At 39.3% G+C, this 18,932-nt stretch overlaps 1 protein-coding gene across 1 annotated transcript in view; it reads right to left on the bottom strand.

Moving 5' to 3' along the window:
• Positions 1-334: 334 nt before the first annotated feature.
• The window catches only part of Fer1HCH (Ferritin 1 heavy chain homologue), a 40,092-nt gene continuing 21,494 nt past the window's right edge, over positions 335-18,932 (bottom strand). The window contains exons 3-5 of the mRNA XM_019041327.2: positions 3,979-4,137; positions 2,344-2,493; positions 335-1,004 (exon numbers count right to left, since the gene is read on the bottom strand). Coding sequence (XP_018896872.2) covers positions 858-1,004; positions 2,344-2,493; positions 3,979-4,137 — 456 coding nt within the window. The 3' untranslated portion in view covers positions 335-857. The remainder of the gene's footprint in view (positions 1,005-2,343; positions 2,494-3,978; positions 4,138-18,932) is intronic.

Raw genomic sequence — 18,932 nt, 5'->3', positions numbered from 1 at the left:
AAAATATCTGATCTATTGTCAGCCAGTGAGTGAGGGCTCATAGCTTATTAATTAGTAAGTAATAGCTCATTGCTTGTCGATTTATTCAACACAAATAAAAAGTTTGAGTGACACAAGTGACAGATTCCATAATTTCAGTTTGGACTCATTTCATTCTATTTCTTGAGATAACATTTCAATGCTGACAGCCTCCTGACGATGACTGATCAATTTTATTACACGATGCACTATCAACCATTGGTTTCTTCAATGAATGGTAGGGGTATTTAGTGCTGATAAGTTCAGTAAAAAGAGGTATATTCAGGATGCCTTCTTAAAAAAAAATGCTAGTAAATTAAACAACAATCTTAAATTTATTTTGAAAAATATAGGTAAATCATGAAATGAACATCAAATACAAAAGAGGTTTCCTTGAGGGGATACTGTTGTCACCGATGATTACAGCTAGATAAAAAAAATTGAAAAACCAGGCTGGGAAAACAGAAAAGATGTTAGGATTAATTGACAGGAACCCAGTGAAGAGTGTCTTTTGGAAACTAATTCGAATTGAACATACAGCTACGACAACATCAGTCTGTAAGCATAGGCCCACACAATCAGAACTAAAGGAAACTAATTACGACGAATCACAGAGTCAGCGAGGTACTGAAAAAGTTCCCTTGCCGAATTGAAAACAATTCATAAACTGAAAAGATGGAGTCTATTTACACACGCCAAGTACGGGGAAAATAATAAAAATAAACGATAATATGTACAATAATACTTAGCTCCGGTGACAACTGTTCTTTATGGCAAAATTAAAAGAGTCCCGAGGGACTTTAAGAGTATGACTAATGCTATAAGTAAGGTAGAATAGTTTATTCCAAAAGGTTCTTGTCGAACATGAATTCTCCCAATTGCCCGTTCTGTGCCATCATCTTGCCCAACGTTGAGATTTTGCCAGCAAGGTCTCGTTGGCCTTCGTATTGCTCAGTAAGGAAGTCACCAGATAGGTAGTCAACAAGCTGAAAATATTAGGCAAAAATTAGTAAAAACGGAATCAATAAGTTGGTTCCAATGACTAGAGAAATGCAGCTTGAACAAAAGTTTGCAAAGAGAAGCTATTGAAAAATTTTCAAGCACGCAGTAGGTCATGGGTAATTTTGATATCTACCTCCAAAAAAACTCAAAAATCATGTTCATAAATGTAAAAATAAACTTTAAGACAAACATGACTTAATTGCCGGATTGGACTATAAAATAAAGCTTAGAAAAAGCGTTAAGCTTCCTTGCAAAAATGATAAAAATAAAGCTGCGCATTCATGATTTCGAATTCTTCATTTAAGATCAGGCTTGGAGCCTAAAGTGCGTTCCCGATTACAATTCATACCTACGTGGCTTCAATTCATTTGTCCGATAAAAGGCATTCATTGAGATTCGCATACGTGGTCTTCCGTTATACGTCTTTTTTAAGAGGTTTACAGTGCTAAAACTATTTATTACAGACTATTTACATTCAAGAGCCCTTGTCAAACTTAATTTTATCTTGAGGAGCTCTTTAGGAAGATCGATCGCATGCAAGTTATTCAAGTGGATATTGTCAAAGGGATCAGCAAGCACTCTTAAGTAGGCTCAAGTTTGCAGAGTTACACATATTTTGCTGAAATTCAGGATGTGAAACTACTTGCACTGCGAAATTTGGAATGGAAATCTAAAGCAACGTAGATAGGTACAAAAGAGGTGTGCATAAAATGCCTCAACTTGCAGATCAAAGTGTTCAAATCTTACCAAAAATTTAGGGGTCATCTCGGGCTGCTTGGCCAATATTTAAGGAAAATATGGACTTTTTTAGGGGTAAAAATGTTTCTTTTGATAAAATATATGAAGAGTGTTGAATAGATTTTGGCATTGTAGAATTGATCTTTTTCTAACTATTTAGGTACACATTTTTTAACTTTTCCTTGCCTAATTGAATCCTTTCTGCTGGTTTCTGGTATGTTTTAGTACCAATCAAAAAAGTTTACCTGGGCTCCAGCATTTTTACAGTCAGCTGACCGCGGATATTTGGGTGTCAACTTTGGCTACGACTTCAGTTATTTTAGCGCCAATGAGAAATATATAGGTGCACTTTGTGCATAGCACCTGTTGGATTTGAACACTGATCTTGGCCTAAGAGGCAAAGTTCAAAAGTGATGACTTCATTCTCCCTTAAGAACAGATCACTCTTTGCCCTCTTTTTGTAAATTTTTTGAAGCGTGCATAGGAATAATACTGAGCCTTAAAACTGCAGGCACAGCCATAAGGTCCTTAAAAAGTCATTGAACAATAAACAAGGATAAACATTGTGGTTCTTGCAATACATACATGGTAATCATTGAAGGGTTCGCCTTCCTTGGTTGGGGGTTCTTCACAGACTTTGATGATATCTCTGATTTTGCGGGTAACATGAGCTTCCAATTTCAATGCATCTCGGAGGGCGGTGATCGCATCGGGCCAAGTGTCAGCATTTGGTTCCTGCAAGAAAAAAATTAAAATGAAATTTCCTGACTATTCCAGATTTTCTGATCAGATTTTTTGAATATTTTCAATATTTTCCAACTGTTCACAGAAAAATTAGTGCGTTCAGAACTGAAAATGAGCGATTATTTTTTAAAATTATTTCCACTGCAAAAGACAGAAACATGCGAACCAATTTCCTTCTGGCATTGATCATTAAATAAACTAAAATTGCAATTTTCAATTGAAACTTATTTCTCTATTCCTAATCAGAGTGTGACTTGAGAGATTGAGCCGCGGATGAGACTTAGAAATGGGTTGATTGTGGGCAGTGCTTATAGTTTTTTTCCAGATTTTTCAAATTTCCGGTGTTTTTCAAAAAATTCCCCGACTAATTCCTGACCAGATAAAATTACCTAACAATGCCCACTTTTCCAGAATTGTTGACACACTGGATTAGTATACTGCCATTTCATAGAATATTATTAATGCCCTTTAAACGTAGAGGCTGCAATACTTGAACAACTATCGTCAAAAAATATAGTAGTAGAGCTCTAAAAATAAATTAAAATATATCGCAACGGTTTTTCCAACATATTGATGGTGAAACTGCAGAAATGCGTAGGTACCTCGGATGGCGGCGTTGTAGACTTCCTGTCATACTTTATTTTCAACATGGAAAACTACTGAACGTCATTTTTTGATAATTTCAGTTATTTATCTTCTCTCTATAGAGAATATTCTGTAATAACTTCAAAACCATGATGTTGGTTCAGATGTCCTTTCAAAAAATAAAAAAGGAGCGGAGATTTTAAAACACCTCAACCGAGATACGCATTTTTGCAGTTTCACCACCAAATATGTTTTAGAAAAAGCATCCTATCATAAATTTCTGAATTCATAGTTCAATTTTTTACCGAGAGCTTTTATCAGCATCTGAATTATCCATTTTTCGGACAACAACTTTTTACTAGCTGAACACAGTTCAATTAGGAGACTTCTTCAAACGCGATCCAGGACACATGGACTGGGTTCAATATAAAGGTGTATCAAGCTGCATCAACCAAGCCACATCAGCTATTGCCAAGTTTAAGTGGAACATTTTATTTTTTACTATAGAACGTTTGGGCAGATTCCTTTGAAAATTTTAAGGAATTTGCTTTGTACAATGCAAAAAAGTCACAAAAAGATGCACAAAAATCCGCACGACCGTTTCCATATAAAAAATTATATTTCCCTGTTAAACTTGGCAATGGCTGATGTGGCGAAAGAGGTTTGAAGTTTTATTCCTCCATTAGACTCAACGATATGGACAAAGTTTAAGAACTATTCTCACATTTATATTATTTTCTACGGACTTTGAATTTTTAACGGGAGAAAATTTATGACTAGTTGAATTAAAAAATACTCCCAACTCATTTCTTCTTTTCAAAATATGACTATATAGGTGCATTTTTGTTGGCCTCTATCCAAGTGAGCCTGGGATATTTTAGCGCTACTTACAGGGCTCTTGATGAGGGACGATAGGTCTTCGGTGAGACCACCTCGCATGAGCAGGTATTCGAGGAACTTGATGGCGTGTTCTCTTTCTTCCTTGGCGCTTTCGAAGAAGTACTTGGCGAAACCTGGACGATTCACCGTATCACGAGAGAAGTGCGCTCCCTGAGACAGAAAAAAAACATAGATTAATGCTTCGGAAGGAAGATGATAGTTGCTGTGGAAGGATACCGTTAACAAAGAAAAGGACCTAGGATAGATTTTTTACTTTGATAGATTGGTTTCATTTGCATCGTTTGTACATCAGAGCCGGATTAAGGGGATGGCCACATGGCGGCAAATCTAGAGGGCGGCAAATTTTGCAATTGTTTTAAAAGTAGGTATACAAAAATATCGGATTTAGGAAAAAAATTACGAACGAGAAAATGCAACAAAATTTCTCATTTCCTGCGAGTGCAGTAATTTTTAATTTTGTCGTTTTTCAGTTATACAAGATACAGCACCTTTAATTAGTCGAGTTAAGAGAGTAACCAAACACGCAATTTGGCCTGGAACAGAGAGCAATGATGACGAGGACTTGAGATGAAAAGGAGAATCCATCGGCGCGGCGATCGGCATGTAACACATACCAGCGCCTACAAGACTGCACGAATACTTCACGCATTGCATCAAACACAGTGCGGTTATCGTGGTCAGCGTGAAACGGATAGCGCCTACAAGAACGCATGAATACTTCACGCATTGCGCCAAACACGTTGCGGTCTGCGCGGCGCGGCGGCGGAAGTTAAAATCATTAAACCACATTCGTGTTTTTCTTTCATATTTTTTTCGTTCATTTCTTATGAATGAAAGGCCCTGTCCACACAGAGATAGGTTTACAAAACTTAACTTTTGCTAGTAGTGTTGACAGGGCATCCCCAAAAAATGTGTTTAACACGAGTAAACGCATCTTATGTACCCCTCCCCCGCTGGCACGTTCACTTGATGGTTTTTATTGATATTTCAATACGAATGAGAAAGGGGCGGCAAAATACAGGCGGCCCATGGGCGGCAAGTAGGTAAATCCGGCCCTGTTGTACATGTGGACGTATTTCTGTCAAACAGAACTATGTGCAGGGGGAAAGATGGGGTGCTGAATGGGTTCGCCCTGAAAAATGCTTTCAGAGCGAACACCCAAAAACTGACCCTGTGAACATACGGTACCCTACAAATTCTTACACTCTCAGCCGACTATTGAATTCATTTTACAAGAGCATCGTTCTAGTATTCATTTAAGCTGTTGGGGCTTTGTAGTTATCCCCAGGACCTTCGAGCCTCAGAATAGCCTTTTAACATTCTAGCACAGCAAGGGACCGCAAGTGACCTTGACCCTTCAATTAGTGGGTCACTCACGGCACCCCGACTACTCTCGTCCCTTAGTAAGTTGCCTTTCATCCGCGGTTGTGGAATCGATTTCTATTCTTTCAATGTTTCGCATTTTTTGCGAATGTGCGAGGTGGTTTTTGAAGGGAGGGGGAGGAGGGGGGGGGGGCGACAGCCAAAAGGCAAGCTTGATCCCGTCCCGATCAACTGAGCGTGTGTAAATGCAAAACTTGTTCCTCGGTTCAGGGTTGCCATAGAATTTGGACAGTTTTTCCTGACAATTCCCTGACTCATTTTGGTGAAATTCTCTGACGATAAACAAATGCCAGATTGCTAAAAAGACATAGTTAGAAATAATTTTCAGGCAAAATTTGTAGTTCGAAATGTCAATAATCGAGAAAGCAAATAAAGGTGAATTAACAATTTTCACAGACACTTACGTCAATTTCCCTAGCATTTCCAGGTTTTTCCTGACTTTTAAAAATTCGGTATTCCCTGACTGTGGCAACCCTGGTTTATGCGAGCTGAGGATAATTGACTCGTATTTTCCGACCGGGAATAATTTAGCTAAAGGCAACGTATGTGTATGTAATTTTTGGTGTACTAGAAAAGAGAGCACATACGAGCTCTATTCAGTATGAGGTGTATACGCCTGCAGGTATTAAATGAGATGATGTTGGAATTTTCATTCCTTCAACATATCACACTGATATTACCGGGTCAGGCACTCATTGGTTGAAAATTTTTCGAAATATCAATTTCACTATATGAAAATTTATTCAGAATTTTCACGAATTATTCAAGCGAGGCAGCTGATTTTATCCTTTCGATAAGTATCACGAAGAGAGAAAATTTCTATTTGCAGTTGATCCAAGCGAATGGAAATCTGACTGGAATGTAGTTTGATTTAAATGACGATCATTTTCAATTTGAATCGTTACCTACTATTTCTTTACCACCTCATGATACGAAAACGAAATTTCGGCCCCACGGCAAAGATAGGAGACTTCTTTCGTGCTGGGAAAAAAGTCTCTTATTTTGTCGAGCTAAGTAAGAACGCCGTATGAACATTCGAGAGTTGTCGAATTTCCTCGAATAAAATGTTTATTTTTGAGAGAAGTCATGAATATTTTTCCTCGAAATTTTCAGACTTTTTAGGTCAAATTACGCACAAAACCGTCTGAAAAATCGTAATGGAAATGTTCAAAAATGTTCTTGAAAATTCGTGATTTGTCGAAAGGAGTTTGGCAACGCCTGAAGGTTCATACGACGTTTTTCCTTCTAGACTCTAAGAGTCTGGACTTTGGATCCAATTGGAGACTTTTTCCAGGCGGCAAAAGAAGTCCCCAGGGACGCATTGTTGACCGTGCGTCTGCAGGGACCACGTTTCCTGGGTGTGGGGGACACACATTGACTTGCATTTGCGTCGCAATCACAATCGAAACGGAGATAACCAGAAAATCAAACAGAGGACTGGGAACACAACTGATAAGGGGACAAGCCAGCACTTGAAAAATGGAAACGCCACACTGACGAGCATGTAAGCAGTGCACAACAGGGTGCAATCTAACTCCGGACTCGTCCATAATTTACATGAAAGTTGAAACTTATTCCATAGAGGAAAATAGGTGGGATCCAAGGAATATGGAAGATTTTTCTTGAGGCATGGGCTTTAAATGATGACGGTTGTGCGAGTCTCAGAGGCATGTTTTCCATTATAATTCTACACCACAGTTTAGTAGATTCTTCAGAGACAATAACCGACATGGGTCCTTGTTGTTGTGCTCGACAAGGACCTATCCAATGCATGGTGATTTGAGACATTTGGAATTGGGATTCCAAGAAACTCCGGCTTTTCTGACCAATTTTAAGAGAACTCCCAGTCTTTTGAGACGACACAGGATGATAAAAAACAATTTAAGTAGTTATAACACGTGAAAATATTTAATCAAATTATGGATAATCTTAGAATTTTTAGTCATTAGGTTCTTTTTCCATGACTTTTTTTCAGTTTCCCGATTTTCTTCGACTGTGCCCATCTTGCATGCGATTTTAAAACACAAAAGCCTTAATATTGGGCTCGACATGAACCCATGTTGATAGTTTTTACTAGGGTTAAATATGAAAAAAAAATATAAGATCCGCCCGAAGGCCAAATTTCTGTGTCCAATTTTAAGAGAGATGCAGCCCGGTGAAAAAAACGATACCTCATTGAAAAAAAAAAATCTCGGTGTATTTACTAAGAAAAGGGTAAAATTGCCAAGAATTCAGGGTTCTATTTGATCCCAGTTTTTTCTTGGTAAAATTACCATTTATGGAATTGGTAATTTTACCAAGAAATCTTGGTAAAATTATTGAACTTTCTCGGTAATTTTGCTGGACCTTGGTAAAAACGCCAATGTTTTTTATCGACAGTGGTAGAATTACCGAGATAAAATGGCAAAGTTACCGGGAATTGATTACCAATAAAAGTGGTATTCTTACCTGAAAAAAACACTAAAAATACCGGTTTTTAGGTAAGCTTACCGGTCTGTCTTGGTAAAATTACCATTAATTGGTAAAAAAAGTGAGATGGTAAAGGTACCAACGGACCTTGGTAAAAACGCCGAGAATTTTTCTTCAGTGCTGCAATGCGACTGTCCACCAATGTAATGCACATCACAGTTTCTTCGATCTCATGCGGCTCCAACGGTGATTTGCGCCGAGAAACCAATGAAAGTAATTGCATCATCAATTGATGAACTTGAAGTGGAAGAAACCACGATATGTTTTACCGCAAAGTATCGCATCACTGGACTATTTTTGGATGGATATCTCTGTTACTATTGTACCTACGTAGAAACTTGGTATTTTGGTGTTTGGACTGACCTCATAACTGATTGCCACTAATTGGTTCATATCACAGGGTTCCCATAATTTCTCCACTTTGAAATTTTCTGACAGTCTATGACATTTCACAGGATTGCCACAGAATTTGGAATATTAAATTCCCTGACATTCACCTTATTTTCCTGACAGTTTTTGGTAAAATTCTCTGAAAATTGAACAAATGCCAGATTTTTTAAAAAACACGGTTAGAAATAGTTGTCAGGCAAAATTTGTTGTTCGAAACGTCAAACCCACTCGAAAAAGCGAATGAAGGTGATTTGACGATTTTCCCCTGACATTTTCGTAATTTTCCCTGACTTTTTAAATTCTCTGACATTTCCCGGTATATCCTGACTGAGAAAACCCTGATTTTACGTTGTGGTAAATTTGTACTGCATTTTGCAATGTGGAACTAAAATTTCTGGTTCGTAGATATTAACACCAAAATGCATAGGAAAACTAAAGGTATATGTTGTTGAGCCATAAATCGTAGTTCTCTATTGTAAAATGTGGTCCACTTTACGTTCAGCCCTTCGAACTACCTGGAGAAATGCAAAACTGACGAATTTGTTCCGTTGGAATACAAAATTGTAAGGTTTCTTGAAAGCAGTTTTTTCCCCGATTTTCCTTCACACATTGGTGGATCCACCAAATCGGCAACATCGTTCTTTCTCCGTTTAAATCCATGGAAATCTATCGATTCTTAGAGGGGCCTGGTGTTCTGACCAGAATCGATTATTCAACATAGGTTTAAATGGAGGGAATCCGGTTTTGTCAAATTGCTAGATCTGCCTCTGCTTCACCTTTCAAGAGCAAAATCGCCAATTGGAAAGGAGCGTAGATGGAGGAGGCAGGAGGCTGCATTAGGTGAATCGATTATCCACGGAACGGACCTACTTCTTTTTCGCGAATCGCGCCTCTCGCGAAAAAATCAAAACCGATTCGCGAAATTGATTTTTCCCTTTCAGCGACTCGAGACGAAGGAGGCATCACCCGCCGATAGGTCGCTGGACTACCCATTTTCCCGCGTTAATCAATGTGTCACACGCGGCCCGCTCTCCAGTCCCAAAACCGCGTATCCGCAAGTCGAGACCATACGAATATCCGCGGTTTCGTTGGAGCGTTCCTGACCTTGGACCACGCTCGCGGTTATCTCATGATCTAATCCTGGGAGGCTGCCGTCGCACAGTGGATCGAGTCGATCAGAGAGGTCGGACACGAAATAATTTACTAAAACTGCGGGCTGATTATTGAAATTGATAGACAAAGCTATGGACATAGAAGACATAAGGGTACGGAGCGATCCTATGGGTTGAAATGTGTGGTTCTTATGGACTAAGGGAGAAAATGATGGACTGACTGTCGAGTATCTCGTGGTTGCCGTTAGTTAGTTTATTACTAAGTCTCTTTGTCCATTGCAACTACCAGCTTCCACCAATAGGTTCCCTCCATATCCCTCTTGTCAGCTTTGTCTATAACTTTGTCTATCAATTTCAATAATCGGCCCGCTGCAAATATGTTATTTCGTCACATTCTCAATTCAAGGAGTGCTTTTAGACAGGGTGTCCACTAAAACAGGCTGGCCAAAAATCAGTACTTTTTTGGTACATTTCCAAGAAATTTAGTAACTCCCCAACAGAAAAATTCAGCACTTTTACAGTACAACCAATACATGAAATTCTAAAAATTTCAAAAATTTTGAATTTCTCGCTCAAATAGCGACAAAAATGACGAGAAAATGAAAAAAATTCCGGACCACCTAGCGGAAATTCTGCACTTTTTCAGTACTTCGGGACCGCCCGTAAAAAATTAGTATTATTTTTCAGACTTTCCGAAAATTTCGGACTTGTAGGTACCCTGAATAGAAGAAAATTTTACGAGGAAACCAATGAAACCACTTCTAGAACCCAAAATTTTTGTGTAAACCGAGTAATAAGTGTTGAAAGTTTCCAAATTTTGTCCGACCTCTCATATTGACTCGATCTACTGTGCGTCGTGTCGTGCGATGGCTCCGGGGGAAATGGACCAATTGATGGGAAGTTTCCGTTTCCGCCTGTCTGCCGGCGCGGCGCGGCCGGTGTCGTTGGGCTATTAAAACTCAAGTCCATCCGCGTTCTTCAAGTCGCGAGTCTCAGGGTTGAGGTTGCGAGGACCAGGACCCGCGGTTGCCTATCCGCGGTCAACATCCACTCGATTACACACGAGTATCCTCATTGGAAGAGCATAGGTAAAAGATTTACGTAACGAACGTTGGGCTGCACTGTAATAATTTCGCACCGTTTTTATCAAAGCAAACCTTGGGGACTTTGCATTTGGAGGATAATACTGCCGTGCTAAGGAAGAACGCCGTATGAGCCTTCAGACGTTGCCAAGTTTCCTCCGATAAAAACCGAATTCACTGGGCAAATTGTGAATATTATTTTCCAAAATTTTCAGACGATTTATTACGCAATTTAATCTAAATATCAGAAAATTTCAAGGAAAAATATGCATGAATGTTGTCAATAAATACAGTTTTATCAGGGAAATTTGGCAACTCTCGAATGTTCATACGGCGTTCTTCCTTAGCACGGCAGTGCATCCCCGTCATTATCATAGACCGATAACGAAAATGAAATTTTACGATGCCATCGTTTCACACCGCACTGGAAAAAAAGGTCTCTTGGATCCAGAGTCCCGCCTCTCAAAGAATTTGAGAAAAAAAAAAAAAAACTACTCTTGATTCAATCGGGTTTTTGCTTGAATCGAGAGCCAAGCATCTTAATTTAAGCGGATTTCCTTTTGATTCGAGCAAAAACCCGCGATTGAATCAAGAGTATTTTTTCTAGTAAAATCGTTCAAGGGTCTAGACTCCGGATCTAGTAGCAGGGTGTCTACTAAAACAGGCTGGCCAAAAATTAGTACTTTTAAAGTACTTTTTCGGTACATTTCCAAGAAATTCAATACATCCTAAACAGAAAAATTCAGTACTTTTAAGTCCAAAAATTTCAGACAATTTTGTACGCAATTTAATCTAAAATATCTGAAAATTTCAAGGAAAAAATGTATGAATGTTGTTAAAAATATACGTTTTATCAAGGGAAATTCGGCAATTCTCGGATATTCATACAGCGTTCTTCCTTAGCACGGTAGAGTATAGCACGTTCATCAAATCTGACGTTGGTAACACTGTCCCTGGTATTTCTTAGCATTTTAAGTAGTTGTACGATCTCAATGCTCAGTCTCCACATTGAATGCATAGATCAACGCACGCGTTTAGTAGATGAATTCTTGTCAAGAGACGTTGATCGGAAGGCTGCAGAAGGATGAAAAATAGGACTCAGACAGTGGAATGATGTGGAAGATCCGATCCGATGGTTTGCTAGAAGGCCGGTGAGCTGCGAATGCGAGGTGAGACTTTTGCATCGCACCTTTAAAGGCCACCTCAAAAAGCCTGCGTTTTCCTGTAGCCTGACGATGGTAATGTAGCATCGCGTCCATGATATTGGACTCCATGCTCAGCTATATATGTTCGGTTGCTCATCAGGTCCAAGATCTTGGACTCCATGCTCCCTTTAACAAGGATGATTTTATCGAAAAATCGAAGCGAGCATAGCGTCCAAAATTGTGGGACGCAGGTATTCTCTGACTATACAAGAGCATAGGGTCCAAAAATGTATTAGGACATTTTTTGTGAAATAAAAGTGAAAAAATGTGTCCTCGAAAAAAATTGCGCATTGCTTAGGTTAGGTTAAGTTAGTTCAAGTTAGATTGGATAAGCGAAGTATACGATGTTCTATCATGATGAACTTTAAAACCAAAGGAGGTCCGCTTGCTTTTGGACTCCATGCTCAAGCAAAGAAGTGAGAAGTTTAGCGATGAGCATGGAGTCCAAGATCTTGGACGAGATGAGCAGGCAAGTATATCAAAGATGAGCATGGAGTCCAATATCTTGGACGCGATGCTACACAATCCTGACGATCTCGATAAGTAAATTTTAGACGTCCTGTATAAGAGACTAACTAACGGCAACCCACAAGTCTCTTAGTTAGTCCATCATTACCCCCTTGGTCTGTAACAACCACACATTTCGACCAATAAGACCGCTCCACACTCCCTATGTTTCCTTCTTCTATAGCTTTGTCTATCAATTTCAAAAATCAGCCCGCTGGAGCAATAAAATAGCTATTTATTACCAATCTCTGAGTGACTATGATCGCGCTACTTGTTGCCACTGCGGGGTAAATAGTCGGGGCTGAAATTGAAAAACAAGACAAAAGACCGGAGGCAAACAATAGATATCACGCGGTGCGATGAGCTGACAAAATAATCAATTATCTACCGGCCGAGAGCCGATAACGCCATGGTTATGACTATTATTATAGTGCCTATCACCTCACACTCGCACATGATGCACGCTTCCTCTCAATTTCAAACGATTTGATGGAATTAATTGGTTTCTTTCTGCCGAAATGTTACCTGGGTGAAGCTCCTCGTAAAAGTAAAAGAAGAAGGGTAGTCGCTTTAAACTCTCTGTTAATACACGACCACCAGCGGGCCGATTATTGAAAATTATAGACAAAGCTATACATAGACAAAGAAGACAAAAGGGATTTGGAGGGATCTTATTGGTGAAGGCAGGTGGGCAATGGACATAGGAGGTAAAACTAACAAACGGCAACCCTCTAGAGACCCGACAGTTAGTCCATCATTTTCTTCGTTGGTCTATAAGAACCAACCATGTTATCCAATAGGATCGCTCCAGACTCCCTATGTCTTCTTTGTCTATAGCTTTGTCCATCAGTTTCAATAATCGGCCCGCAGGTAATCTACAACAGGCACCAGATTAGCCAGCGGGCTGACCATTGAAATGGATAGACAAAGCGATAGGCAAAGGGAAAACAAAGCGATCCTATTGGTTGAAACGGGTGGTTGTTAATGTTACTGACTTGGAGGGAAAATGATGGACCAACGACGATTTTTCTCATGACACTTTCATTTGACATTTCCAGGTTTTCTGTAACTATTCAAAATTTCCTGACATTTACCGCTTTTCCCGGTACTACCTGACTGCGGCGACCCTGCAATTACATTTTCAAAATAAAAGATGAGACGTATCGGATGACATGGTCACTAGGAAATGGTAGAAATGTGTGCTGCGCTGTTGTTAACAGCTACAACGGTTGGATATCAAGCAGGACTGAAACACCAGGGCACCAGGGGGGAGGGAGGAGGAATAAACGGCGAGAAGCATTCCAAGCTTGACCCTGGGGCACCATGAATCGAAAACACAAGCATATCCACTTGTTTCATTAGTTGAGATGGGCGCCTGTAAAATATTCAGTAATGGGTTCAATCGATAAATCAAACCATGTATTATCACGTAAACATGTTCCCGTTTCGGCGTGGGAAGTTCAAAATCGACCCTGTGTGATGAGTTCAAGCTCCGGGGAGATTTAAAACATTAAATTAGGGGTGATAGACGATAAAATCGAGATAAAAAAAAAAAAAAACAAAAAGAAAAAAAATCCACAAAATGGAGGGGGGCATTGTAAATACTGATTATGGTATTGATAATAGAAAGATAAGAGGTTACAAATTCAAGCGGTTTTAAGGTTCTTCTTCGCCTCCTTCTTCCTATATTCGACAGGGTGTCTAGTTTTTTTTTTCATTTTGTGAAATCCTGATTTTTGACTGCTAAATCCTGAATTCATAATTTTTCCAACTCCTGATCAAATCTTGATTTTTGGCGGAGAAAAATAATTAATAAAATAAAAAAAATAAATTCGGAGAAATATAACTTTTTTGACAGATTTTTCCTCAAATCCTGATGAAATCGGGATTAAATCCTGATTGACCTCAAATCCTGATAGAATCGGGAAAATCCTGATGCTAGACACCCTGTTCGATTTAGTGACTACGTCTTTGCAATTTCATAATCGAAATCTAATTGGTCCTATGAATTTCGATTATTTTTGCTTGAGCCAATCAGAGGGTTGAATTTCTTGCGGATTTTTCTGCATTGTACGAAGCAAATTCCTTAAAATTTTCAAAGGAGTCCACACAAACGTTGTCTTGTAAAAACTTAAGCTGCCCAGTTAAATTTGACGATAGCTGATGTGGCTCGGTTCCTTTCTGCTAAACGTCGTTCAACGGTGGAGGGACCAGCAAAATTTGCCCCCTAGGGCCGAATTTTGTAGGTCCTTCCACCGTACTTAAATATACTTAGGACGGGGTTCGACTGCATTTAAGTCCGGCTTAGCGCTTCCGATTGGCCGGTGGTGCGGTTTGAACTCGTGGATGGCTATTGCACTCCGTGTGAAAAAGCCGACCCCAGAGCCACAAACGGTTAGCGTAGAAACTTAAAGTTTGGAGGGATCATATGTTTCGCTAACGTACATACAAGCTACACGGAGAAAAAATTGGCCTCCGGCCAATTTATGCGCGGCGCAAGCGCCGCGTACCGGCGCTTCGCGCCGGCATGTGGGGGGGCTTCGCCCCCCATCATGGTGCGAAGATCGCACAAGACTTTCTCGCTTTTGCCGGCGCTCCGCGCCGGCATAGACACTTTTACTGCAATATTTAGAAAAATACTGCCAATTTCACAAAATCATAAAGTTTGATTGGAATTTTGATCGCAGGATAATAGTTATGAAATTTTTATTCAAACCACTGCACTATATTGTAAATGTCTTCGAGATATAGGATGAATTCATACATTCGGACTCGACTTGTCGATATTATGAGGCATCTTCAATTAAATATGTAATTGATTAATGATGCCTCCTATTAAAGACGGCGATCCGTAAAAATCTTAGCTTTTCTACGATTCATTAGGATCCATTAGATTCATTGGCATCATACTTCAGATACGATTATATGTTATAATCTTTCCTTAAGCACGGTCAAAAGCCATCAAAAATCTACTTCAATGGGTAGATTGACTATTCGATGTTTAAATAGTCTTAAAACTAAACGGTTTTCGCTTAGCATCGTCCAAATTTTAAATTTGGCGGGCGAATCTACCTGCTGGTAATGGTTCACCACCCGCCCGCCAAGAGCGCCAGTTCCTTAGCGCGTATCCCCGTAATTCGAAACGAAAACAATAGAGAGCGCCACCTTCTTGCTGCTCGTAACCAGTCGTAACCCCGTGTCAACAAACCTCGCAACAACAACATCAATACCTAATTAAATCAATCATGTTTGTGCAGTTTTATTATATTATTATATTATATTTGTGTTCAGTACCTCGTAAAAAGGAACCGCGAAAGATGGAATCTGCCGGGATTCTAAATTCATCAACAACAAACATATTAGTTTCTAATAAAAATCCAAGTGTCAGTGCTTGCGTTTTAGCTTCGATAATTGTATGTAATGTAAGTACCTGATTAGTTGTCTAATTTTGCTTGGTGTATACCTACGGAGTAATTTTGGAGATAGTATATGATGCATTATACAATGCATTTGAATTCCTAGGTTTCATCTGACTCAAAGTGTTCGCTGCTATTATCTAGGAGCGTACCGACTCATTCATTGGAGAATTGAGCGTTTCCTATCGGCCCCTCTGCAATTATGAGATTAGTCCAAGGACCCTTTAGGAACTTATTTAATGACTCAGGTGGTGCTTTTGAGCCAACTTTCAAAGAATTAAAGGCATTTTTTTAAAATCTACTGTCCATGAGCTCTCCGTCTGACCGAAGTGCTCTCCTCGCTACATGACGCGTAACCCTTCAATTTTTAGTTTAGTCCAAAGACCTCACAGGAACTTAAATTAATGAACCAGGTGGTGCTCTTATGCTAACTTTCGAAGAATTAAAGGCATTTGTTTCTAAAATTTACAGTCCTTGAAAATGAGCTGTTTGTGATGTCGCGGAGCAAAGTGCCCTACTTTTGGGCCTCGTAATCCCTTGAATTTTGAGTTTAGTGCAAAGATCTTTTTGGAACTTAAATTAATGACCCAGGTGATGTGCTTGATGCCCATTTTTAAAGAATTAAAGCCATTTTTCAAAATTTACAGTCTTTCAAAATGAGCTTTCCGTGTGATTTTGCTAAAAATGGACAATTGAGCGTAGCCCCCCCAAATTTTAGCGTACCTCAAAATCGTTGGACGTGCATAAGGAGACCATAGATATGGTGTCCTGTGCCAATTTTGAATGAAATCGAACAGATAGATTCTGAGATATCGCTGTAGACAGATTTGGGGGACGCCACACGGACGGACACACATTTTTTCAAGTATGGTTATTTTTACTCCTGGGACCTTAAAACGTCTAGAAATGATGAAATTTCAACTTTTTTTTTTTTTTTTTTTTTGGAGGATGACAATACTTCCTCTCTACCCTATGGGAGCGAGAAAGTAAAAAAACATCGTGCGTGGGACCCGAAGTTTAGGTCATATTAATCTCTGAAGTTTTCGGATTGAGCATCTGAACACTTAACGTCTAGCTGTCGAGGTTCGGATCACACATCTGAAACTTCAGTTCTTACATCTGAAGTACTTTAGATGTGAGAACCGAAGTTTTTCGGATGTGAGAACCGAAGTTCTTCGGATGTGAAAACCGGAGTACTTCAGACGTAAGAACTGAAGTTTCAGATGTAAGATCCAAACCTCAGCAGCTGGACCTTAAGTGTTTGAATGCTCAATCCGAAAACTTCAGAGATCCATATGACCTAAACATCCGGTCCCACGCATGAAGTTTTTTCTCCGTGTAGAAAATTATCCTGGCAAGTGCCATGCGCAACTGATCCATTGTTGTCTTCCAACTTGGATCAGTATTGTACATCGTCGCTGAATAATTGGTCTGCTCGGAGCCTTGTCCATTACGTGTCCCTCAAGTCAACGTCATGTGCTGCCGTGCTAAGGAAAAACGCCGTATGAACCTTCAGGCGTTGCCAAATTTCCCTTGATTAAACACAAATTTTCGAGAAGAGTTATGATTATTTTTCTTCTAATCTTTCAGATTATTTTGTTCGCAACTTCACCTAAATTTCCTGAAGATTTCACGGAAAAATATTCATAAATTTCCTTACAAATACACATTTTATTGGGGGAAATTTGGCAACTCTGGAATGTTCATACGGCGTTTTTCTTTAGCACGGGAGTGCGGACCTGACACGCTTACGCAACGTCTCAACTAATAAGAGTAGGTACTTATTTCATACTCGGTGACAATGAGCCGGTGAACGCCGGTGTCTGACCGGCTTAAGATCATTATAGTAGAGATTGGTTTTTTCCCGACGGCTAGTTTCGAGTTTTCATCTAGACTAGAGCCGGCAGTAACCGACCGTGTTAATGAAAAACGTCGTATGAGCGTTCGAATGTGGTTCGAAATTTTCCTCGAACAAAAAAATCTTTATTTTAAAGGGGTCGAGAATTATTTTCCTTGAAATTCTCAAACACATCAAATTATCTTGCCAGAGTGTCTACTGAAATAGGCTGGCCAAAATCAGTATACTTTTGCAGTACATTCCCAAGAAATTCAGTACCTTCTAAACATAAAAATTCAGTACTTTTTCAGTACCTCCAACTGACGAAATTCGAAGAATTTCAAAGATTTGAATTTCTCGCTTAAAATGCGACAAAAATGACAAAAAAAAGAAAAAAAAATGAAAACAAATTCTGGACCTTCTCGCGGCATTTCCGCACTTTTTCAGTACTTTCGAACCGCCCTTAAATAGTCAGTACTATTTCCGGACTTGTAGACACCCTGTTTACGGATGATGTTTTCTAAAACAAAGGCTCAAGACGGGTTTTCGAAACCAGAAAGAAGGAATCTTTAAGGGATTTTAATTGAACTACATTTTGCAATTATAAACTACAATTTCTTGCTCGGTTTACCATTGCACAAGAGTGTTTTGACGGATGAGCCAGGTTTTGTAGTTCCTAATTGCAAAATTACGTCCGATTATTTGGTGGTCAAATCAAGGTTTCTCGCGGCTATCTCAAGAAAATTACATTTTTTCTCTAGTATATTCCAGGGTATTCTTGCAAAAAGAACTAGAGACCTCGGAAAGTGCTTTAAAAATAAAAATGTACTCCTAATAAAACAACTTTTGTAACGCCTTCTCTCATAACTTCGTTCCAGAGAAACACAGCCAGGAGGTGTAAAGGTCAAATACTTTCAAGTGCACTTGGCAACTTTGCCAAATTCAACGATAAACTCGAAAAAAATTGAAGTTCATTGACTTTCCAATGTGTCGCAACCCCTGGGAAAATCTTAGAGTGAAATATTCACAAGTTTTCAAGAAAATTTGAATCTCATCAGAATAAACTTGACAACTTCCAAAACTACATATGACGTTTTTCCTCACAGCATGGTGATAAATAACAAAGTCAAGAACCTGAATTAATCCAACGCGTCAAATTACTATTGGTGCCTTGCTTCGGGGCGATCGCACGCGCTAGAATAGATGAATAGAAACCGTTTCATAATATTGTGCTGTCTGGCAAGGAGTCAAAAAACACGACTGTCCGCTCGTCGCGAGAAAAACAACTTATTGCGAACATCACTCGAAATGTTGCGAAATGGACACTGAAGGGTGACTTGCGAATAGGTTTTTCAAGATCCGTATTTCAATATTTGGAATCTGATTGTTTCTTTCATCGGGGAAAACTGAGAATTGTTTTTCCAAGGTATCTTGGAGAGGACGAAAAAGCGACGAGTATTGTCTTTGGAAGTAACGGTCCTTAGTCATAGGTTTCCAGGCGTAAAAATAAAATATGACGAAAATTAAACGTCACATATTTTATT

This window comes from Bemisia tabaci, chromosome 9 (genome assembly GCF_918797505.1).
Source record: "Bemisia tabaci chromosome 9, PGI_BMITA_v3".
Classification (NCBI taxonomy): domain Eukaryota; kingdom Metazoa; phylum Arthropoda; class Insecta; order Hemiptera; family Aleyrodidae; genus Bemisia; species Bemisia tabaci.
This window is presented reverse-complemented; position numbering and strand designations above follow the sequence as displayed.